The sequence below is a fragment of the Tiliqua scincoides genome, chromosome 2 (genome assembly GCF_035046505.1).
Source record: "Tiliqua scincoides isolate rTilSci1 chromosome 2, rTilSci1.hap2, whole genome shotgun sequence".
Taxonomy (NCBI): Eukaryota; Metazoa; Chordata; class Lepidosauria; order Squamata; family Scincidae; genus Tiliqua; species Tiliqua scincoides.
Window position 1 is genome coordinate 41,056,706 of NC_089822.1, and position 25,953 is coordinate 41,082,658.

Sequence of the window (25,953 nt, forward strand, 5' to 3'; positions counted from 1 at the left end):
GGTCTGGGACAAAAATGGGGTAGGTGCCACCTTTCTTCAAGAATATGGACATGGGCACTGATCGGATTATTATAATTAGAGAAAGGTTGAGAAATGATTTTATAAATCTTACATGTTTAGTCTCTTGGGATATGGTCATGATTGCCATGATTACTGACTACATCTACTTTGGGATGAATCATGGTAAACTATGCAATACTTTGGGTAGGTATAGTTTACCAGTTACACTCAGTTACCGAAGTCCTAGGTAGTACTAAGACATTGACTCTGAGCAATGCAACAAAGGGTGCAATCCTACCTTGCGCTGGAACAGTCAAGCCAAGAGGCTTGCACTGTATCCAGCACAGGATAGGGGCCCAAGGCCTCCCGCTCTCCTGCCTGCTTCCAGACAGAAATTCTAAATGTTTCACTGAAGTGTTTTACACAGGCACCATAGACTCTGTGGTAAATTCCACAGTGAACAGAACTGGCTGTCTTAATTTTTTTTATACTGAGTTAAGTGCTATTTTCATTGGGGGGATGTAAAATCACAAGAGGAATAATATTTAATTAGCTATTTAAAAGTGGGAATAATGACAGAGAAAATTCAACTTTTAGGAGATACTGCTACTCCACTTTTAAAAGACTTCTTTGTACTTGAGAAACAATAAAAAAGGATTTGATACTTTCTTCATAGCATTTACAGAGGTTTAGCTTTATATTACACAAATGCTTTCAGCTTTGGCAATTGTGTTGTTACTCATATAATGATTCTGGGAAAAGTTATTATAGCTTTTATTGTAAATTTCATTAACACTTCACTGGGAAAGGTTTGGCTCTATAGAAATGGTTGTAAGTTTTTTTTTTAAATTAATATAATTAATAAGATTATTTCCAAATTATTTTAGAGTATGATTTCTTAAAAGGGCATAATTACTGAATTAAAACTCTTAACAGATAGAGCAATCCAAAACAGAGGCAATCCAAACAAAATTTCAAAACAGAAATTTTAATTCCCTAACACATGTAGGACAACAGCTTCAGTCCAACAAGAGTCACAGACAGGTTTGGCAACAGAAATTTCTCAAACAAGAGGCTACTGCAGGAGGAGCAACACTCTGCATTCAGTGCTTCTGGTTGAGCCTCATTTCAGACACCTGCCTACACAGCAGCAAATTTCATATCAAATCTGTTTTTGTACACACAAAGCTCTCCCTTCCTTTCACTGAGATACAGTCATATACATACTACTTTTTCCAGTATTCAGCCCCACCACACCACACATTTGCAACCAAAGCCTATACTGTAATATATTTTGGCACTGTCATATATAGAAGTCTACTTCCTGACATTTTTTGCTATTGTGCTTATGAATATTAAAGTTCAATAACATCATAAATGAAGACTGTCATAAAAAAGGATTATTTTGTATTATTCATTACAGTAACCCACCTAGAGCCTTGGAAGATAAAGCACATTTAAAAAAAACAAACTAAATATATACAGTAAGCCACTAAGTGCATGTAAATTGATGTAGATATTTGCAGAAATAAAAATAGCCTTGAATATGCTTTTTATGAAAAGAAAAAATAACAACCCTATTTTTGAACAAAGGACAAACACTTATTTCTCCTATGCACCTCTTACAAAACAGCATTTTAAATAAAAGTACGAGGAAGAAAATGGTTTAAAAGTGGGTCCACTTTGTAGGTCCACTTTGACAATAGCGTGTACTGGATATGACTTTCACAGTCTGCTGGCAGTTTGTAGGAAAGCCACCACACCTGTGACTCGGCTGTTGATTAATGAGTCTTTCAACTTATCACTACCATCTGAAGAAGGGCCATGGCCTTTCCAAGCTTCACTGGTTCATTCGCTTTCAACTGCAGTTCTATCCAGCTATCTACTATACAGAAAACCACACCTGGTTAAAGCAAATGAAAACCTCAATATGTCATTTTTTAGACAACTCAAAAAGCATGTAAAACTAGAGAAAAAGATGTATTCAAGCAACATGAATACAGTTTTGTCATAACCTGTCAATCTAAAGACTAATAAAAAAGGCTTTACTCAGTGACATATTTCATATTGCAAACTTTTGGAGTGACAATACAGAGTTCTTTCTTTACTATAAGATTCAAGTCCTGCAACAAAGACTTTTGCCCTGTGAAAACAATGTTTGCTGCTGGATTCAGAAGAATACTATTCAGACAAAATGTAAATAGCATTCTATTCAAAAGGAACTAAAGGTACAATCCATAAACTACAACACTTTTTAAAAAACCTTTTTTAGCCTTCCCCCCATCTTTGTGGAACTTCAGCCAATATCCCATACTTCTTTTTGTGCAACTTTCATAGCCTGTCTCAACATGTGACTTCCTATGGCAGAGAAAAAGGTTCTAAAATAGAGATCACTGATCTTTGTGATCCACTAATATGCCACAATCTCAAGGTACACCAACGCATATATTGACTAATACTTTAAAGTGAAATCAAAATGCATCAGTGGTCCAATGTGACACAAGATATTTTTGGTTGAAGCATGCTGTTCTGATTCTTTAGTAATTAGTCGCAAATTACTGTTTGACATGAAAAAAATACATCTACTATAAAACTACATCTACAAAAAAACTAGAAGGGAGATATATTGCAGAGCAAAATAACTCCTGAAGTGCCAGCACATGGTCGGACCTGCCATGAAGCAACATGATGCAGCTTGCATCAGGGAGGTGATGGAAGGAGAGGTGGGTTGAGGGGGCTTCACCCAAACTCTACTGCCTTCTCCCTCCAACCCCCACAGATGCAAGCTGCACTGATCCACTCCCCACTTGCCAAATGTAGTGGGAAGTGGATCATTCAACTGGATCATTCTTCTCTCCCTGCACTCTGTATTCACAGAGAGGGAAGAGCTCTTTGCTAACCCCTCCCCTTACTCCAGAATCACACAGGATTTAAAGTGTAAAGGGAAGCATTCCCTTTAAGCTCTGTGCAAGGATGGAACAAAATGAGGAAGTAAAGGTCTCTCCCCCCAGTCCTTCCAGCATTACTGGAAGAAGAAGAGGGGGGAGCTGCCATGCTCCAGATCACCTGTCTCTAGCTACTTGGTGCTTTTGAGATTTGGAATCTGACCCCTTTCCCTTTAGTTTATTTAGTAGGAGCACAGACTCTCTGTTCTTCACAACTTCTATTTGATAATGAAACAGAAATATATGAAACAAAAGCAGTATGGGGCGGGGAGGATTACAGACTGTGCTCCTGATAAGTAAAGCACAGGCACCTGCTTATTTACCTGAGTGCCCACTGTCTCCTTACATACATGGGGTGTGTGTGCATGCAAAGGCAGCATTTCAGGGATTATGGTGACCCAGGGGCACACTGTCTCAGATACTAGGAGGTTGTGGGCTAGCCTTGTGCAGGCATGTACTATTTGCTTTTTAAGAGCAGCAGGGAAAACATTTTCCCCCCATAATCTAGCATGCAGCATCTGGAACAAAGTCTGCCTGAGAGAAAATTTGTGGGTTATCTCATATTGGTGTGCAATCCTTTATTTTCATATTAATAAAATCCTTGCATAGATCTCAAAGAATACCACCTGGGTTGGCAAACTGTACTTTTCCAACCTATGGTTTCCATGTAAGAAAAATAATTCATTAGAATAGAGTGCAGTGGGGAGAGAGCAGAGGAGCACAGAGGTCTTTCATGCAACATCAAACTATGGTGAACCATGATAGGTCAAATTATATTGAGAAAGGAGTAGATGAAATATTAACCTAGTATTCAGAAGGACTAATGAGCATAACTATATCACAGACCACAGAAAGGTTAGAGATAGTGTAGTACGTAACGGAAGAGAATGATGGCAGATGAAAACAGAGAGAGGAAGCAGCTACACAATACAGAAAGAAGATAGTTTTATCAAATGCTGAGCTTTCCATTTGTGTTCTAACACCAAGCATGTCACTACATCTGAAAGACTTACTATGAAGAGGCAATCTCAATGTGGGTGCAATTTAAAGTAGTCACCACATAGGGGCTCTTCATATGATGCTGCCCTTAATGGTCACTGCTGAACATCTGGAGGCAGCATCGCAACAAGTCATGAAGCCATGCAGCAGCAAAGAGGCCCACCAGTGTGGACCCCTTAGGAACACTGGCTCTAAATAATTCAGAAAACCCTCCCTAGAACAACATCTCTGAGGTCTAGGGGCAACTGTGACCAGACTTGTTTTCTAACGTATCTCTTTTCACTCATAAAAGAAATTATAGAATCTCTTCTTTTGGGAAGAGAAAAAATGAGTTGTAATCAGGAAAACCCTTGAGGAGTGTTTTCACATATCAAGATGCAGTGGGGACAGGGGAAATAATTGTTTGGAACTGCAAAACAGACTGAGCCCTGATGCCATATTTATACTTTTACTCTCCTTCAGTTCATTAGTGAGAAGAAGAGATTCTTCTTTCTGCTGGGGAACACAGCAATGACATTTCCCACAGTGCAGATGCTAACTGAAATAATTAGCCGTATAGTTATTTGATTTTTCTCGGTAAACCGCTTTGTGAACTTTGAGTTGAAAAGCGGTATATAAATACTGTTAATAATATAATACATGAAGTTTTGTGTGAACAATAAGAAAAATAAGAAGGCAAAAAAGCACCAATGGCATTATTTGAGATGGGATGAGTTTCTCAAATGAATAGTGAAAACACTTCTTCAGTTTTTGTAACTTGTTATGTAGTCCTTTAGGAATGTTTTTTTTCCCAATAGGGCCCAATCCTATCCAAATTTCCAGCGTTGATGCAGCCACAATACAGCCTCAAGATAAGGGAACAAACATTTCCTTACCTTGAGGAGGCCTTTGTGACTGCTACCCCACCACAGGATGCAGTGCATGCCCCTCTGGGATAGCTGCATCAGAACTGGAAATTTGGATAGGATTGGGCCCTTAGTGAAATAATCGGAGCATATTTTGATATTATCTCACAGAAAAGTACATCCAATATAATGCACATGCTTCCTAAATTGACTGTAGTGTAGGGCATTCTGAAGCATGAAGAACTGGATACTGTGGGATGAAGTGTTTTCAAAAGTTATTGGAGGAAAAAAATGTTAACAAAAAGCAGAGGCCTTAGAAGCCAAAATATAGGGGTTTAGATTAAAACAATTTAATCTGTAATTAAGTTCTTGTTTCACATGTTTTATAATATCTTGGTGAACTTGTATCAAGGATAGGTAAATTCTTCTCAGCTCAGTTTTGTATTGGGCTCAGAAAACCACGCTACGTTCTTATAAAAAAGTCAAAGATAGTCCACCTTTTTGCAAGCCCAATTCTGAATTTGGAAGCATTGTCACACTCTCGATGATGTAATGATAGAGTCTGATCTTCCCTATGAATTCTCAATCTCCCAATCTTCCAAACACTCCACTGCCCCTTCCCTTCCTCTAAACCAGGGGTGCCCAAACCCCAACCCACTTGTGGCCCTTGGGGATCCCCAATCCAGCCTGCAGGGAGCTCCCAGTCTCCAATGAGCCTCTGGCCCTCCGGAGACTTGCTGGAGCCCACGCTGGCCCAACACAACTGCTCTCAGCATGAGAGGCAACAGTTTAACCTCTCGCGTGAGCTATGGCTCCCTCTACTGCTCACTGTTTCACATCTGTGAAGCAGCAGAGGCAGCTAAGGAAAGCCTGACCTTGCTTTGTGCAAGGCCTTTTATAGGCCTTGAGCTACTGTGAGATCTTCATTCATTCATATAAGTTCCATCTCTAACATATTCATTGATGTAAATATATTCAAATTTGAAATGTAATTAATTTCACATAGAGAGATGTGGCCCTGCTGCCAAAAACTTTGGACACCCCTGCTCTAAACATACTAGCTGTTATCAGTGGTGGTGGCAATGCTTCACTGGAGACCTCTGTGCAAGGCCTCCTTAACTACAGTAGCAATAGAATTCTGCAATAGAAAAGCCCCAAGCAATAGGAACTCTGAGAAACATAGTTCTCCAGAGAACTGAATCCACACTATGGACTGGAAAACCACAAGCACGTTGTAAGGTGCTCCTTGGACCCACGGGAAGCCTATCAACTCACTCCTCAAGGCCACTACATGCAGGGCGCCAAGGGACCTCCATGGTTATATCTTGAGTCCTGCCGCTTTTAAGGCTACAGCCACCAGTGGCACCTAGACAGACTCATGGGGCAGAACCAGTGCCTGTAAAAAGCCCCAACACATGAAGGCGCATTTGCAGGCTCCCAACCATGGCCAAGGTCTCCCCTGAAATAGCCTGCTGCTGGAGGAAATCACTCAGCTGCCATCCTGGTGACAAAAACTGTGAAAATTCTCCTCACCAATTTTTCATCACAAATTTCCCTCCGAGGGAGCTCTGAAGAGATGTAACCTTCCCTCCTGCAAGGTAGGGTTGAACTGGGAGTGTGAGCCCTCCTTGAAGGATGAATCACATGCTCTCCTTCAGTCAATCCTACCTGCCTACAGCGCTAGGGCAAACACACACAAAGGAATGCCCCCTTCCTCTAAATGAGAACCACATTTTCTAGGGATTATGATTGAAATGATGACATCTCAACATTCTAGGTTTCAGGAAAGGAGGCTGGTCTGCACAGGGACCTCCAGAGTAGGTTGGCACTATGTTCCACAAATAGTAAGTTTGGAAAAAGGAAAGGGAAGTAGGGCAGAAAGAGGGGGCTAGGAAGCAGCATAAGCAAACCTCAGGGCAAGCCTGATCCAATTTTTGAAGATTTTGAGCTAAGCTTTTAGAACTTGGGAAATATATCCCCATTTGTATTTTGTCCCCATCTCTAATTTGAATTTGTTGTTTTTCTTAGTAGTAAAAGAGTCACTTTTTAATAGAATGTGAGTCCTTCTACCCTGTTTGGCTTAAAACAAAAGATAAGTGAAACTCCATTTTTCCACACCAGCAGTTCAGACTCAGACATCTCCAATGCCATAAAAAGGTACTTCTGCATGCTCAATTGATCTTGCTAATATACTTTTTAAATTCATGACAATAAAAGAGATTTTTAAGCATGCTGATGGAACAAGATTTTAAAACAGCATCCTCTGAATATATGGATAATCAACAACACAATAAACATTATAAATGTAAACATTTCTTCCATAAATAGTTCACCATATGGCTAACATTCACAACAGATGCTGCCTGTGTATCCATGAAAATACACATGATTTATTCAGTTTGCTTTGAGATAATTCTAAACAAGAAAAAGAATTTCACTTTACACTAGTTCAATGAAAATTTTACAGGTGGTCTGGCTACAAAATATGATTATGTAAGTATTGATTTGGGGAAAAATGTTACAACTTTGTCCAATAGCTTCCATTATAATCACATTATACAAGAAAACAATCTTTACTAAACAAAAAACACCTCTCCTATCCTATCCCCAGCAGCAGCGCAATCCTGGGGATCATGTCACTATCTTCCCACCCAACCCTTAAAGGAGCTGAGATAAGTGCTTTCCTGGCTGGTGGGTCATGACCCATCAGTTTGGGAACCACTGTCCTAATGCATGCATATCTTGGCTTCCATAAGTCTGGACTGCACTTTCTCATTTTGCATCAGCTGTCACTCTAAAGCAGGGTGGTCCAAAACACGGCCCATGATGCCTCTGCTGCACCCACCACCTCCTCCTGTTTCAGCTGCTTTTTGACTTCCCTGCCCCACCATTCTAGCTTCTTGAAGAATGGCAGCAAGTTGGGCCACACCCACCAATTCCTCCACCTGCTTCTCCTGCCGCCACCTCCTGACCAGCTCAGAACCCAGAAGTGATTGGTGCTTTTGGAGGGGGGGGCAGTGGTGTGCCTTAGCAGGTATTATGGCCCCCCTAGTAGTAAAAGTTGGACCTCCCTGCTTTAGAGGGTCCTCAAACTGTTAGGAACGGCTTTCCAGGCAGCATAGATGGGTGCATCAGGAAGAGATTCCCAAGAAGCTGTACTGCATACATGAACATTCCCTCCTTGTAGCTCTTTAGAACTCTTCAGTATTTATTTTTCTACTATGGTGTATTTTGGCTTGGATCAAGAGAGCTCTTTGCAAGCATAGAAGGCACTTTGTCTCACATAAGTGGGACAGCCCCCCAATTTCTGCTGATGCTTCTTCCAGAGTAGACACTCATACAACATACTACATAATTCCATAAGGCCATATATACCCTCTCAGGAGGCATAAGGGACTCCAGCAAGAAGGCAGTGGAAAAGTACAATTTGCACAATTAGAACTCTGTTCATGCTCTACCGAATTCAAATACTTACACTTTTAGCTTGTCTCTACCCAACAATTTCAAAGCTATACAACATTTTCACCTCACAAAGTACATCAGTGTAAAACACAAAGCTCATAAAACTCTACAGAAATATTTTTTTGCCAAAATTTCATTACCTGTGTGTCAGTAACATTCTGAAGGTCTTCTTATTAAGCCCCAGGTATGTTGGCAGCAAACCTGACCAATCCCATTTCCATTCAGTCATGGTGGACTGTTGATGTATAAGAAGAAGGTGGTGTTACTTATTAATCAGAGTTAATATGATCAGTAAATTAAAGCTCCAGCTGTGATAGACTAACGAAGGAGGAAGAGAGCCTGAAATAAGGACTTAGACAGATAACATCAATCATGCCCACAAAAGAAGGATTTTATTCTAATAAGACAGCAATTAATTTATAAATCCATTTGGGGATGTAGCCATTATTTATATAAAGATAAATCAATTTTTGAGTCGTTATTCTTTCAACGGCATTTTGCCAAACCACTTTCCCTGAAAGCTGACTCTCAGTTACAAAAGCAAAATAATTGTCAAATGTTTACATACTGTAACAATTTACATTTTTATTGTCAGAAAAAAGTTTATCAATACTTATTTATAAAAAGATTTGTACTCTGCATCTCTCCCATCAGGGAGTCACTCAAGGCTGTGTACAATAAAATACACTAAAATAACAACATTAAAAAACAACAGCAACAACCAAAGTAACAATGAGAGCACCATGAACAAAACAGGACAGCACGGCAGTTCAAGTCACAGCATTACAAAAAAAAGGCTGAGCTTTTAACTGGTGTCAGAATGCTAAAAAAGATGGTGTTGACCTTACATCCTGGGACAGGGAGTTCCACAACTTGGGTGCCACTACAGATAAGGTGGGGAATCATTGCAGGTGTATTTCTGCCAGTGGAAGAATGTACAAAAAAGTTCTCTCTGATAAAGATAGTTTCATGTGGGGGCAGGATGTTTGATAGTCTCATGTAATTTAGGGCTTTAAAGATTAGAGTCAGCATCTTGAAATGCACTTAGAAACATATTGGCAATTAATGCAGATCACTCAGTACAGGCATGACGTGATCACCATGTCTCATGCTAGCCTGCAATTGTACAGCAGTATTCTGCACAAGTTGAAGTTTCCAGATAGCCAGCAAGAGTAGTCCCACACAGAGTAGTGTTTATCAAACTGTGGGTCAGGACCCACTAGGTGGGTTGTGAGCTAATTTCAGATGGGTCCCCATTCATTTCTGTATTTTATTTCTAATATATTAGACTTGATGCTACCATGGTATGTGACTGCATTTGGGGAAATGTTACAGACCTGTACTTTTAACAAGCTACTATGTATATTCTTTTAACAATGATAGTCAATGGTACTTACTCCTGGGTAAGTATGGGTAGGACTGGAGCCTAGGATTGTTAAAATTTTTCCTACTTGATGATGTCACTTCCAGTTATGACATCGCTTCCAGTCGGTCTCGACAGATTCTCATTCTAAAAAGTGGGTCCTGATGCTAAATGTGCGAGAACCACTGTGCTATAGTAATCCACATGAGATGTAACTAGTGTGTGGACAATCATGGCCAGGTTTGATTGACACAGGCTGAGCTCCAGCTTAAGCTGATCCTTAGCCCAGGCCACAGCAACAGCCACCATTTGAACATCCAGATGCAGAATTGGGTCCAAAAGCAAACCTGCTCTTTAAGGACAGTCCACAGGCTGCCAGGCCATAAGTTAGATTGCAGTTCTCCTGACCAAGTCCTTCTGTCGTGTCTATATTTAGTTTCAACTTTTTCACTCTCATCCAGCCTACTGCCGATTCGAAACAGTGATTCAGAACTTTTACAGCCTACCTAGTGCAAGAGGGAATAAGACATAGAGCTGGGGCGGGGGGTATTTGTATATTAATGGCACCCACCCCCATATCCCTGATGATCCCTCCCAGCAGTTTCATCATGTAGATGTACCAACAAGATGTGTTGTGTACCAACACAAAGAACAAAACTGAACTCTGTAGGACCCTAAAAGTCATGATATTGAACAGGAGTTCCCCATACCACTTCCTGGAATCTGCTCTCCAAGGAAGACAGAGTCACTGCAAACACTGCCTCCAAATCTCATCCTGGCCAGGTGATCTAGCACAATATCATGGTTAATGTTATCAGCTTCCACTGAGAGGTCCAGCAGAACCAATCATGATACATTCTCCTTGTCTAGTTCCCAGTGTAGGTCATCCACTGGGATAACTGAGACCATTTCTGGAAGGTGGACTGAATCAGAACCAGAAAGTATCATCCAGGAATTCCTGGAGTAGGGTCACCACTATGTCCAAAATGGATAGCTTGAAATTGGGCTGTTAATTATCCAACCAGCATCTTATTCCTAAATTATCCTTGAAGGGTTATTCTTGCTCTTCAAAAAAAAAAAAAGGGCTGTTTTGTTTACTTTGTGCCAAATTTTAAAGAGGCTTGGATGAACACCTTTCAACTGCCAATGGAGCCCAAAAAACAAATATCATAGGGCTCTGATTGAACTTACAATGAATTCTCTCAAGGACAGGATGCTCCAACAATTGTGATACTGCCCTGTAGTTTGAATGGTATGGCACAACAAGGTGTGGCTCAGTTACGGACCTGGCCTGTATCACCCCGGGACGCAGGACCACAATGCCGCCCCCCAGAATACTTACCTAGCTGCACAGAGCCTTGTGTGGCATTCAGGATTATGCCGAAAACCTTTCAAGACTTCCAGAGTGTTCTTTTTTTTAAAAATTATTTTTTTATTTTTCCATAAACACAAACAAACGCACATACAAAAACACATACATACAAACATTGAGGTTGCAGGATACCATATACCAATTAATTAATAATCCATTCAACCAATAATTTCTTATATTAATATAATCAAAAAAAGGAAAGAAACAATTATAAAAAGAAAAAGAAAAAAATATACAAAAACTACATATTCATTTCTAAAAACGCTGTATTCATATTCTGTGTACCTCACCATTTCATCATCATAGTTATTTCTCCCCTTCTTTTCCCATCATTCTTTATGTTCCTTCTTTCAATAAAATCTTAAACTCTTTTATTAATACAACTTATTCTAATACAAATTTACTACTAAATACTTATCATAAATCTAATTATAAACAAGTCTACCAAACTACTCATATGTTACATATCCACTGCTTTCTAAACTTAACTTTCTACCTTCATATCATTTCCCCATCTATAAATTCCAAAACAATATCAAACAAATTTAAATCTAATTCATCAAAATTAATCAAAATTCATCTAAATCTAAATTCATAAAAATTAACCTATAAAATACAAAATCTTAAACTCTTAATACAACTTATTCTAATACTAATTACTACTAACTACTTATCATAAATCTAATTATAAACAAATCTACCAAACCACTCATATATTACCTATCCATTACTTTCTAAACTTAACTTTCTACCTTTGTATCATTTCCCCATCTATAAATTCCAAAACAATATCAAACAAATTTAAACCTAGTTCATCAAAATTGACCTATAAAATACCTAGACATATTTTTTCTTCTCTCAAATCAAATATTACACCACTACCAAATCATGTCATTATCTTGAATAGCAGCTCTTGCATATCATCTCTAAACTTTTTCCCCCTCTCTTTTCCATCTTTTTTTCCTGATAAACTTCACAAGAATGTCTCTTAAGAATTTGTGCTTTGATATACATCCTCTTCTTCGTCTTCTTATTCCTGCCAATAAATCCAGATCCTGGCAGGTCATCTCCTTCTCTTGGTTAATCTCTTGGTCAGCTATGCTTATTAGTTGACATGTCTCTTCTCGGTTCTGGTCCAATAACTTTTGGGTACTTAGAATTAGAATTGTCTTTTCCAATTGTAGATCATTATTCTTCATTGTTGTAGCTTTAACTTCCATTGCATTAAGCTTATTTATCTATTGTCTTAGGATTTCCACACTAATTTGGATTTGTAAAGTTTGGATCACTTGTTGTCGACTCATACCAAGCAAATATTGCAGCTTTTATTGTATTAAATTTTCCCAATCTGTTCCTGATGAATCCATAATTTTCCCCTTGCAGTTTTCTTTTAGTTCACTACATGTCATAAGCAATCTCTTTGATATGGAATGCAAACATTTAACTTCCCACAGCCACCGACCAAACAATAATCATCTCACCACTCAATGATAAGAAGTCCTTCCACAATCCAAAATCCAACATATAGTTTATATCTCATACAGCGTTGCAGATTTGTAAATTTATATTGATAAAATTATACTCCATATAGTGCCAAAAACTCAAATGTCTCTTCTCAGATTGAAAAATAAATGGTGAGGTGGAGGAATCCTCCCTCTCATTCTCCTTTTCCCAAAGTCAGTTGTTTAAAGCCGGGATTTGCATAACACAATCAGCACTTACTTTGTTCTTCCAAGTATCTTCTTTCATTAGATGGTATCTATTCAGTAGATGGTATCTCCACAAGGGTTTCGCAGTTAGTCGTGATTTCCACATTTCCTCCCCCACTGCCTTGAACAGCCAACTCCTGAGAAGCAAGCTGCCCCAGCTGGGCTGCAACCTACTCAGGATAACAAAGCCTCTCCTGGCAAAGTCATCAGATCTCCTGCAGATTAGAGGTGAGAAACAGAGCTCCGAAAACCGTGCCTGTTCAGTTCACTGCATTCGCCCCCCCCCCAGCGTTCTAACAGTACTTCTAGTTTCCCAGAAGTGCTGCTTAAGAGAGCTCTAGAAGCCTCAGAAGGATTTCGGAGTGTTCTGAATGCTGTGTGGGGCTTCGCCTACCCACAGAATGGCTCCAGATGGCAGGCAAGTGTGGTGCAGCAGGCAGTGGCACAGCGGGTGCAGTGGTGCCACCCCCCACAGGGCCCACAAGTGCACCTGGGGCTTTTGCTCCCCTGGCCCGCCACTGGTGTGTCTGCTGTGGAATTCTCCTGTAGTGCAGAGGAAGTATTGAGTTGAGTCACAGAAATGTTTTTGCAAGACATTTGTATGTCTGATGCTGCCTTAGTATCCTTCCTAATCATGGACAAACACAAATCAGCACCGGTTGATGATCAGATCAGGTCGCATGCCCTCTTGGCATTCACATTTTACCATATAAATGTCACATGGGTGCTCAGGAATTGTCCCCCCACAATCATGGGGTTGCCTGCAGGAGGAGGAGGGGAAATTAAGACAACTCTCAAGTGGGATTGATAGTTGGGATGAATATCTTTTAAATGCAATTTCTTCCATCATTGGAACCTATCAGCAGAAACTGAAATACTCAGCAATGTTGCCCCCAACTGGAGCTCTTCATTTCCATTTTCTCCCATGTGAATACAGCAGCCATTTACCCTTATAATGGAGAAAGTAATGGTTTACAACTACTGGAATGGGGGCTGAATCTGCCCCCTGGGATCTCACTGTCTGCAGTGAGGGCAGGCATTATCTCTTCTCAAGCGAACTCTAATTAAAGCAACTCCCTCTCTTTTAGCTTCCCATGGGAAACAGCAGTACTCTACTCCTGATCTTCCAACAGTAATTTGATGCTTAGGTACTCCTGATTAAGTGCAAACCATAAAGCAGATCCAACAGCAATTCCAGCTGTGACCAAGGCGGACACACTTTTAGTCATGCCAGAGTATGACAAAATACAAGAAACCAAACATGAAAAAGAATATTTGGAACTGGTTATAATGTAAATTGTTACAGATAAGAAGCAAATTCAAAAATTAGGATACAATATTATAAAGGGCGCAATCCTGAGACGCCCTTGGGCCAGTTCAAGTCACTTGCGCTGGGCCAGGAGGGTCACAAACATGCCACAACGCATGTTTGCGCCAGCGCAAAGACATGTGCTGGCCTGCGGAGGCTGCATCCAGCCACTATGCTGACTTGTGGAGGCAACTCTGCATCATCCAAGTTCAGCTGATGCAAGGCTCTGGGGAGGGCAGGGAAGAGGCAGGAGGGAGGCATTCTGGGGTGGGGAGAGGATGGACAGAAGGCAATCCAGGGGGCAGACGGGCGAGCGAGTGGGGAGAGGGAGGCAGGGCTGGGATCCGGCTGATAAGCCAGATCCCAACCCCCGTTCCCAAGCAGTGTGGAGTGCCTACAAGCCACTCCACTCTCCTTGGATTTGTGCAATTTTATTAATTCAAAATATTTGCATCTAGCCTCTTGACCATTTGTATTCATGCCTCTTGTGGCATCCAGCCTCTTGTGGCAGCTCACATGAAAAATTAAAAACAATAATGGTAGTATAAAAAAAATAGCAATGTTAGAAAGTAAACATTCACACTGAGTTAACAACTGAGAGATTAAAAATAATAATTAAGCCTAGTAAGGTATGGCTGAACAGCAATATCTTCAGATAGTGTCTAGGTATCCTAGATCAAGAATGCCATATGAAAAAACAGGCTGAGGTGTCATAATCAAAAAGGTCATGTTCTACTTGCTACCAAACTCACCACAGAGGGTAAGGTCACTCTGAACAGGAATGATGATGAAAATCTTAACAAGCAGGTTCATTTAACTTTTCAACACAGAAGTATTTTATGGTTGTATTTTATAGTGTCAAAGTATTTGATTGTTTTTACACATTACTTTTGGACTCAGTAGGAAAAAAACCGCAAAAGCATTCTCATAGCTGCCCATAGTCTGATAACAAGATAGTATAGTAAAAGTTCTTGCAATCCAATATAACTATTGCTTGTCACTTGCAGATTAATAGAGCACTGCAGTCCCGTCACACAGCAGAGGAATTCTGCCCTGAGTTGTCAGCATTTGAAGGTCTTATGCTACTATACTATTAATGAATGTAGGAGAGAGCTGTAACAGACACGATAAAAATATTATCTGCATTCCAAATTAGGGCCTAGTTTAATTTCTGCCCTTTTATCTAAAGGCAAGTAACCATGTCTTTAGTACGGCTCAGCTGGAGACCACACAGAATTAAAAAAGGCAATTCCAACTTAAGGTGAATTCATCTGCAGATAAGACCTTAATTAGCTTAATGGACATCTTTTTATTAATACTGTTCAGAACATTTTAATTGAAATATACAATATGGATAAAATTAGTGTACCTAACAGCCCAATCCAATGGTATAATGCACTTTACAACAGTCATAAACATGATTATGCCAGTGAGTGTGGCTTGGCCACTGCCACAAGTGGCAAGCAGCCAAGTCCATGCTCTGATGGGATGGGGACAGTTGCTGGTACAAGTAAGGTTGCATAGGGAGTGGAATAGGATGGGGGAGGGCAGGAGGTAGGTGGGGAGGAGGGTGAATTGCACCCAGGAAGGGGGTGGGTTTGACAACAGTGGTGCCTGCCAAATCCTAACCCCCTTCCTGTGCCTAATCTGTCTTCATAGATCAATGTGGACTTACACCAGCGATATCACTAGCCCAGGTCTGAGTTGACCCATGGTGGCTGCTGGGGTTTACAATGGGACAAAGGAACAAATGTTCCCTTAACCTACATAGGCCTCAACATGCTAAAATAACCCCTGTGGGAAACAATGGCTGCCATGTTGGCACCACTGCATTGCTGTACAGGGAGCCAGGTAGGACTGGACTAGCTATAGGCTTTGCCTAGGAACATTTTTGCAGCAAAGGGTTGGCTGGGGCATGGGCTTATTTTTTGTGGAAAAACCCCTTACTGTTTACAACTGTTGATTCCTCTCTGCAAGCTGCTTTGGTGGCATTTCCTCTGCTCACCTTCTGACTAAGAAATACCAATAACTGGGGATCACATAATAAAATGGAAGATGCCATGTAGCAAATTAGATTTGCAAGAAGTATGCTGTTTCTTGCCCTTTGTCTTTCCCTCCTGTTCACCAATGGTACTCAAACCAGAAAAATAATTTTAAAACACTAAATATATGCTTCATAAAATTGTATTAGGGTTTGAGGAAGTTGTGTCACATTGTAAACAATATTCACTGGGCACTGCATAACATTCTACTTAGCAACCACAACATCAGTGAATGAGTTTCCATGTTTTCTGAGGCACACAATACTGCTACGTGAAGGCGGGGAAATCCTTGCAACTGATGTCCAACCTTGGCATTCAAGGTCAAACTAAGGATGCAATCCTAACCCCTTATGTCAATGCTTTCCAGCACTGGGTAATACAACATAAGGGTAATGGAGCACCAAGGGAACAAACATGCCCTTACTTTGAGGAGGCCTCCGTGAGTGACACCCAACTGCAGGATGCAGTACATGTCCCATTGGCACCACTATGCCAGTGCTGGAAAGCACTGAATGAATGAATAAACCTTTATTAGGCATAGATAGAGAAATCATAAAAGCAAACATAATTAGTCCTAATCCCATTTATCAAAAACGGAGTTAAGATACTAAATTACTAATAAAACATTTACAGTTCAACATAAAATATCAATATTTTTGACAAATTACATTAAGAAGGCTTAGAAATCACCAAAAGTAAAAATTCCCTCTAGCACATCTGGTGAGCAGTCATTTAGGAGACACTTCAGTTTTGCCTCATTCGAAAGCCCATTCATTTTGCCGAGAAGTGGAGTCATGAAAGCACTGACATAAGGGGTTAGGATTGCACCCTAAATCTTATGTGGGGATTCTGTATTTGGAACCTCCCCTATTCTATCAATCCCAAAAAGTAACTGCAGGAGGGTTTCCAATTTGGATCGTGGCTATGACGTGAAAGGAAGAGGGGTTGAATCCTTTGCCCCTGTGTAGATTCTGTACCTCAAATTCCCTCTCCCAAGGCAATGATTAAGCATAGAGTGGAAAACTTATAGGCAAATGATTCCTGTAAATTTTCCATTCCATTGCTAATAGCAGCTTTGGAAAAATAATTTGAATCATTGTCATGCTGTAAGGGCAAAAGATAAGACACCTCCCTCCTCTCTGCCATGATCCTAATCCACATTTGAGCTCTCATATGTGCCATTTGAAATACAAAAAACCCACAGGGAGTTCCAGTGAAGAAATTCAAAACTAACGTCTAAGTTTTGGTTCTTCGGCTCTGCACATTAAGTGAGAAAACTGACCAACTTATATTTACATTGTGCAAAATGTACCATCTGTAGTACAGTGTATGTAATTAGCCTGACATTCAGGCAAGAATTTTAAGACCTACAAAGACTTCAAGAGAACCAGTTAGAGAAAGTGGATTTTTAACTGAGGGAGATTGAGACAAAAGGGCAGGAATCTAGACTGAAGTGATCTTTGTTGTTCAGAAAAGGTAGAATTTGAGTGGAGCAACAGGCAGAAGCAGTGATCATTGGCAAGTAGGAGGGAGAAGGTGACATGTTTGCAAAAGTGTAGATTAAGAGATGATGTTAGTTAGCTGGTATACTTTTTCATCAAAATGTCAGAAACTGTCACAGGTACTGGATTTCTTTGTCTTGATAGGTGGTACTTCAACATCATACAGTATTGCACATCAACAGTGAAAGTGAAAATGTTTCAAATAATCACTAACCTTTTCTAACACATTAGTGCAATACAGGTAGTGCACGTGGAAAGGGTCAAACACAGGCTGTTCTTCTTTGCTTTGTAATTTCATATTTAAAGGTCTAATGCTTGCAATGTTTTCTTCAGAAAGTTCCTCATAAGACAGCTGTTTATTTAAATATTCCTTTAAAAAAACAAGTCCATGTTAATTACAATCCATAAGCATTACCATTAACAGTGAAGTCAATCTCATCTATATAAGTGTAAGTATAGCATGTGATGATCAAGCTGCTTATTATCTAGATTTTACAGAATGTTTTAATTTGATACTGTATTTTCTCCTCTAACCATTGGATGCAATTAAAGGAGAACAAGAAATTTCAAAATTCAGCAATCATATCTCTGGTAATTCTCACTTCCCAAGTTATTATTAGTTTATAGGCAGGGCAACTGTTTTATCCCTGCAGCAGTTAAGATCTTTAATGCCAAGATAACCACACAACTCTTATATGGTATCCCAATTTGGATTAAAGCAGTAAACCATGCCTTGGAGAGAGTTCAGGCAAAATTTCTTAGGGCAATTTTGGGGTTGCCCAGTGTGCCCCCTATACTTTACCTTTATTGGCATAAAAATAAGCAATTTCATACAAAGTCTCATAGCACAGAGAGAGAAATGCAGCTCCTTATGAGGAGCTCTAGCATGCCACATTACCTAACATTTACCATGTTGCACAACAGGCTGGTTCGCATATTGCGAAATTATCCTCTGGGCTCCAGACATTGCTATATTGCTGTTGACTGCACAAGATCCTCACCCTTGGCTACTAGTAAATCACAAACAATACCTGTGTCCTATTTTATAGATAAGTGAACTAAATATGGGGCTAAATATGTTTGACGCAAATCATTGTACGAAGAACATTGCAAAAGCATATGGGTCACAGTTTCAGGATCTTTCTCATTGCATGCACAGCTTTTAGCCCCATTCTTCGAAGCTGGCTTTAAGGATATTTGACAGGAGTACATTACATCCAGCCATCGGGTAAGCTCTCCACTCCTGCAGATTGTCGATTAGAAGCAAATATCTCTGCATAGTCCCATATATTAAAGGTAAATGCAAATGAAGTGGTGGGAAGTTTTAAGAAGCTTCTGCATTAATTTCTTGTCTGTCTATGGGTGCAATCTAGCCCTTGACTTGGGCCTGCGCAAGTCCCTTGCACCTCCTCAGGAGGAAGTTGGGCCGGCACTCAAAGAAGCACTGCCCAGCAGAGGCTGACACAAGCCTCCGCACCGGCTTCCTCCTCATCAGCTGGGTTGACACAACCCTCTGAGGTAGGCGGGGGAGCGGGGAGGAGGCAGGAGGGAAGCATTCCTGGGCGGGGGAAGGGCAGGCTGTGGGCAGCCCCAGGGGCAGGTGGGGTGCAGGAGGCGGGGCTGGAATCCAGCAGTTATGCCAGATCCCAGTGTCTGTTCCTGGGGGGGGGGAGCGGCTCCAAGCTGCACTTCAAGAGGTGGCGCAAGTCCAAGGAGACCCATAGGAGCCAGCGGTCCTGACCCGGAGGTAAGGGGAAATGTTTTCCCTTATCTCTGGCTGTGCCGCTTATGGCCCCTATCCTGCACTGGATACAGCACAAGCCTCTTGGCTTGCCTATTCCAGTGCAGGATAGGATTGTGCACCAAGTCTATCTGTCTGTCCAGAAGAATCTTAGGTGCCCTAGCTTGGATTCCAGCACCCAAGATTTCCACAGACAACCCCATGGTATGTATTTTATTGATAGAGTGAGACCCAGGGGTTGAATAGTATCCAATAAAATACTCTTTAAAAAAAGGTTCTGGTTGGCTGTATAGCAGACAGATAACCAGTATCTGCAAAACCTAACCCATGCCAACAGTTCTAGATGGTATTGACCAGCCTCTAAACATAGCACTGCATAAGGCACACAGTGTGGCACCACAAAGATCTTATAAAGAAATGGTGCTTGTACCCTTTCAATTTCCACATTAAATGTGGATTTCCATATTTGGATTCCAAACAGTAGCCACGATGAGACCTTAGCATTAAGTATTTTTGAAGCAGCTGTTATACAGGAATTGCCCTGGGTGTAAACAAAGCATAATATTGCCTGCAGGTATGCCCCCTATCAGTGGCATCAGTAGGATTCACGTCACCCAGTGCGGGAGGCCTGCACTTCAACCCATCGCCCCGCCCCTGCTGGTTTTTTGGCTGTACCTTTTGTTAGCACACATATATTACAATGTGGTTTGTTTCATTGCATTCTGCATGAAATTATGCATTGATTGATATATAACATGATGGTCTTATTCCTCTAAACTGATTTTAGTGATTTTGAAAACTTGTAGAGTCACACACACACACACACATACCCCTGTGTCAACTTACTAACACCTTATTGCAGTAATTATCAAACTTTTAGCACTGGGACCCACTTTTTAGAATGACAATCTGTCCAGGATCCACTGGAAGTGATGTCATGGCCAGAAGTGACATCATCAAGGAAATTAAAATAAATAATTATAAATAATTAAATTAAAATAAAAGAAATAATTAAATAAGAGGGAGCCAGTCCTGTTCCACCAAGTGAATCTACTCTGAAGTAAGTCCTATTGTGGTCAATGGGGCTTACTCTCAGGAAAGTGTGGGTAGGACTGCAGCCTGTGAGCCCAATCCTATGCATGTCTACTCAGAAACAAGTCCCACAGTGATCAATGGGGCTTACTCTCACGAAAGTGTGGAAAGAATTGCAGCCTGTGAGCTCAAGCCTATGCATGTCTACTCAGAAGTAAGTCCCATAGTGGTCAATGGAGCTTACTCTGTAGTCTGCCTGCAATAACACCCCCTCATAAAGAATCAGTGAGATTTCCAGCCCTCCCCAGTGCCCAGTCTAAAGTTCTTCTATTTCAGGCATATCAAGATAAAGACCCACCTGGTTTTACAAGTGCAAAATAGAAAACATTCCCCTTACCAGCTCAAGCCTCTTTTTTTGTCCTTTTTAGTGAGGGGGGGGGAGGTGGAGGCTGCCTTCTGTGCACTCCAGCTCCATTGGATCAGGACCATTCTGGTGTCCTCACATTCCCCTTTGCCTGGCCTGACCACCAGCCAAGGCACGTCTGCCTACTCGTGAGTAAACGCAACCGTGAGGTTGCTTTGCTTTCCATACAGCTCAATAGACTGCAGTTGGGAGGGAGGGACCTCCATCTTCCTTTTGTGTTTTTGGGGGCTGCATTCATTGGATCAGGACCATTCTGATGCCCCTGGAGTCCTCTCTGCCTGTCCTTTCCGACGGACTAAGGCAAGTCCGCCTACTCATGAGTAAACGCGGCCACGTGGCTTCGTTTTGGGCTCAATAGACTGGGATGGGACCGGCTTCTCGGGTGTTTTTGGGGGGCTGCATTCATTGGATCAGGACCATTCTTGTGTCGTTGGATTCCTCTCAGCCTGCCCTTTCTGATGGACTATGGCAAGCTCACCTACTCACGAGTAAACGTGCGATACGGCTCACTTTCACTTTCCATAGGGCTCCATGCATTTTTTCTTCCGGTTTTTTGGCCATAACATTTGAACGAAAGGAGCTATTTCAATTCCGTTTTTTGCATTGCATTCCACAGGACATTCTGCATCCAACAGTGTATGGCATGACAGGGTAGCTCCTAAAGCCACAATTTTAGCACGTCACTCCCCCGGGCACGTCACCCCCCCAGGCACGTCACCCGGTGCAGCCCATCCCCCTGCACCCCCCTAGCAATGCCACTGCCCCCTATGCCACTACATGTCTAGAAACAGGGCAGAAACTCTTGCAAACCAGAACCTGGCTAATGACCATTCAATATTGGTTGCATATACAGTACATTATAACTCTGCCAGGAAGTCTGGTTTATATGATGCTTGGAGAGCTTGGCTTTTCTAAACGGTCAAGCTTCATAAGGGAGAAAATTGAATTGATTGGATTCTCCTTGGACTACCTGAACACGTATACATATTCTGAGGCTTATTGGAGGATTGTCAAAAGATTGTTAGATATTGAATTTCAAAGTCTTTGTGATCTGACCAAGAAGGTCTGCTCTCCCTTAAACCATCCCATCCCATATTAGTTTGGTAAAATGGTAACCTACCTTCATTTGATGACAGACCGACAGATACAACTGTAAGAAACTGTTATTCCTCTAGTAATATTTCCTGTTGGGCTGTTATTCTGGGATGTATGCCAATAAAGGTGATTCTGATTCTGATCTCTGGTAATTCAACTACCATATGCTATCAAGATAACCCTGTTTTTAGGTTAATAGTATCTGTGGTATAAGATCGTTTTTTCAATGTTATGATTTCAATCTTATGATAGCCCTTGAACTAACACTGAAATATAATTATCAATTGCTCTCTGTGGCTAGTAACTAAATAAGCATTATGAACTTGGACTAATCTCTAAACAAATACAAATACACAGTTTGCATCACTGAGTTCAAATGCAATATTTCTATGACTAGAATATCACAACAGAGAAGTATCACTTGTTCTATACAGGATATAGAATAAGGATGAGTATAATACCACTCAGTATCATACACAAAACTACAGGAGAACAGAAATAAAATCTACCTATGAAAGTTTATCTGAATTCCAAAATATATTTTGTGAATTATTCCCATATTACTAAATAATAGCATGGAAGGTAATCCTGAAACTTGACAATGTTGTATCTTTATGGTGCCGTACTAAAACCTGCCCATTTTGACAGATCTAGGGAACATCTACCACTGTGTAGATGGAACTTGCTAGCCTGGGAAGGCAGCTTATCTGAGAGAAGGAAAACTCTGATCCCAAACCTCCTCTGATGATGAGAGAGGTCATTGCATCTCATTGGGTAGCTACCACCCACCTTAAGCTGGGCAGTCCCCAGCCAGTAAGGTAATGCCTTGCCAAGGTCTGTTAACCTCATGGGGTAAATGGGGTTTAGGGTGAAAACCGACAAGTGGATTGACAACTCTGCATCATGCAACAGAAAGAAGAAAACTCCTGCCCTAAAGCTGGGCACCTGGAACATTAGGACAATGACACCTGGCTTTTCTGACGATCTGCAAGAAATAGACGACGCACTCAAGACAGCTGTCATCAACATGGAACAGAGCAGACTGCAGATGGACATCGTCGCCCTTCAAGAGACGATGTTGCCAGATTCAGGATCTGTCAAGGAGAGAAATTTCTCGTTTTTCTGGCAGGGAAAACCACTAAGGGAGACTAGGGAACATGGCGTTGGCTTTGCGGTCAGAAATACCCTGCTGGGATTCATCATTCCACCTACCACAGGAAGTAAATGAAGCTAAAGACAAATTCTCCAGCAGAAGCTAAAGACAAATTCTACAATGACCTGGCCACCACTATCAAGAAAATCCCGAGAAAGAGCCATTATTCATCCTCGGCTATTTCAGTGCTAGAATTGGTGCTGATCACAGTTCGTGGCCCACTTGCTTAGGTTAGTTCGGCACTGGGAAGATGAACGAAAATGGCCAACGCCTGCTAGAGTTTTGCTGTCATCACGGTCTCTGTGTCAGCAACATGTTCTTCAACACAAAGCCCCAACATAGAGCTCCTGGAGACATCCAAGATCAAAGCACTGGCATCAGCTCGACCTGATTCTCACCAGACACTCCAGCCTTCCCAGCATCAAGATCACAAGCAGTTATCAGGGTGCCGACTGCGACACTGACCACTCCCTGGTGTGCAGCAGAGTGAAACTGTGAACAAAGAGACTATCACACGAAAAGGAAGGAAAACCTCGCATTGACACCAGCAAGACCAGCGATCAGGGAAAAGTGGAGGAATTTGCACAAGTGCTTGAGAAATCTCTTCCAGGCCCGGCCAATGCAAACAGATAGGAACATTTCAAAAATGCTGTTTACAACACCACCTTGCCCATATTTGGCAAGAAGACCAACAAGACGGCAGACTGATGTGAAGCCCACTCTGAGGAGTTGACACCAGTTGTTGAGGAAAAGACTCTAGCAGCATACAAAGCCTGTCCCAGTGTGAGCAACCTGCAGGTCCTCCGAGCTGCTCGCAGCAAAGTCCAGCAGATTGCCAGGAGATATGCTAACGACTACTGGCTCCAGCTCTGTTCCCAGATACAGATAGCAGCTGACACGGGCAACATCAAGGGGAAGTATGATGGTATCATGCAGGCCCTAGGTCCAACACAGAAGAAAATTGCCCTTCTGAAGTCTGCCACAGGCGAGGTCATCCAGGACCGGGCATAGCAGATGGCACTCTGGGTGCAGCACTACTCTGAACTATATTCCTGAGAAAATGTAGTAACTGAGGAAGCACTGAACAACACTGAGTGCCTGCCTGTGTTGGAGGAGCTTGACAGTGAACGAACCCTAGCAAAACTTAACGTGGCCCTGGACTCTCTTGCCTCTGGCAAGGCATCTGGGAAAGACAACATCCCTGCTGAAGTCCTAAAGTGCTGCAAAGGGATTATTGTCACTGAGCTGCATGAAATCCTCTGTCTCTGCTGGAGAGAAGGTGGAGTACCACAGGACATGAGGGATGCAAACATCGTCACAATGTACAAGAACAAAGGCGACAGGGGTGACTGCAATAACTACCGCGGCATCTCTTTCTTTAGCATTGTAGGGAAGCTGTTTGCCCAAGTTGTACTGAAGAGGCTCCAGGTACTTGCAGAGAACATCTACCCAGAATCGCAGTGTGGATTCCAAGCCAACAGGTCCATCACTGATATGGTATTCTCCATTAGGTAGCTGCAGGAGAAATACAGGGAACAACAGCCACTCTTTGTAGCCTTCATAGACCTCACAAAGGCTTTCGACCTGGTCAGTAGGGACGACCTTTTCAAGATTCTCCCCAAGATCGGATGTCCACCCAGGTTCTTCAGCATCGTCAGGTTTTTCCACTAGGACATGAAGGGCACTGTAGACTTTGATGGCTCAACATCAGACCCCTTTGACATCCGAAGCGGAGTGAAGCAGGGCTGTGTTCTCGCACCAACCTTGTTTGGGATTTTCTTCGCTGTCCTGCTGAAGCATGTGTTTGGAACTGCAACAGAAGGCATCTATCTCCAAATCAGATCAGACAGAAAGCTCTTCAGCCTCTCCAGACTGAGAGCAAAGTCAAAAGTCCAGCTGAAATGTCTGCATGACTTCCTCTTTGACGATGCAGCTGTCACCGCCCACTCTGCCAAAGCTCTTCAGCAGCTCATGAATCGTTTTTGCAAGACCTGCCAAGACTTTGTACTGACAATCAGCCTGAAGAAAACACAGGTCATGGTTCAGGATGTGGACTCACCTCCCTGCATTGCAATCTCTGTGCATGAACTGGAGGCTGTCTATGACTTTGTGTACCTTGGCTCAATGATCTCCGACATTCTTTCTCTCGATACTGAGCTAAACAAACGCATTGGTAAAGCAGCTGCCACATTTTCCAGACTTACAAAGAGAGAATGGCCCAACAAGAAGCTGATGGAACATACAAAGATCCAGGTCTATAGAGCTTGCGTCTTGAATGCACTTCTGTACTGCAGTGAGTCCAGGACTCTTTGCACAGGAGAGGAAGCTGAACACTTTCCACATGCGCTGCCTCCAACTGTCCTGTCTGTATCACCTGGCAGGACAAAGTTCCAAACAACACAGTCCTGAAACGAACTGGAATCCCTAGCATGTACACACTACTAAAACAGAGTTGCCTGTGTTGGCTTGGTCATGTTGTAAGAATGGACAATGGCCGGATCCCAAAGGATCTCCTCTATGGAGAACTCGTGCAGGGAAAGTGCCCTAAAGGTAGACCACAGTTGCGATACAAGGACATCTGCAAGAGGGATCTGAAGGACTTAGGATTGGACCTGAACAGATGGGAAACCTTGGCCTCTGAGCGTCCCGCTTGGAGGCAGGCTGTGAAGCATGACCTCTCCCAGTTTGAAGAGACACTTGCCCAACAGACTGACGCAAAGAAGCAAAGAAGGAAGGCCCATAGCCAGGGAGACAGACCAGGGACATACTACCTTTGCTCCCAGTGTGGAAGGGATTGTCACTCTCAAATCGGCCTTTCCAGGCACACCAGACGCTTTTCCAGAACCACCATTCAGAGCACGATATCATAGTCTTCCGAGACTGAAGGATTCCAACGGGGAACAAAAAAAACCTCTGCTCTTCTTTCAAGTCATGCAATGCAATTTTAGTTGCAGCAGTGA

The 25,953-nt window shown here is 41.9% G+C and overlaps 1 protein-coding gene across 1 annotated transcript in view; it reads right to left on the reverse strand.

Moving 5' to 3' along the window:
• Positions 1-25,953, reverse strand: part of KIAA0825 (KIAA0825 ortholog) — a 309,279-nt gene that overhangs the window by 136,240 nt on the left and 147,086 nt on the right. The window contains exons 18-19 of the mRNA XM_066615910.1: positions 17,763-17,918; positions 8,392-8,486 (exon numbers count right to left, since the gene is read on the reverse strand). Coding sequence (XP_066472007.1) covers positions 8,392-8,486; positions 17,763-17,918 — 251 coding nt within the window. The remainder of the gene's footprint in view (positions 1-8,391; positions 8,487-17,762; positions 17,919-25,953) is intronic.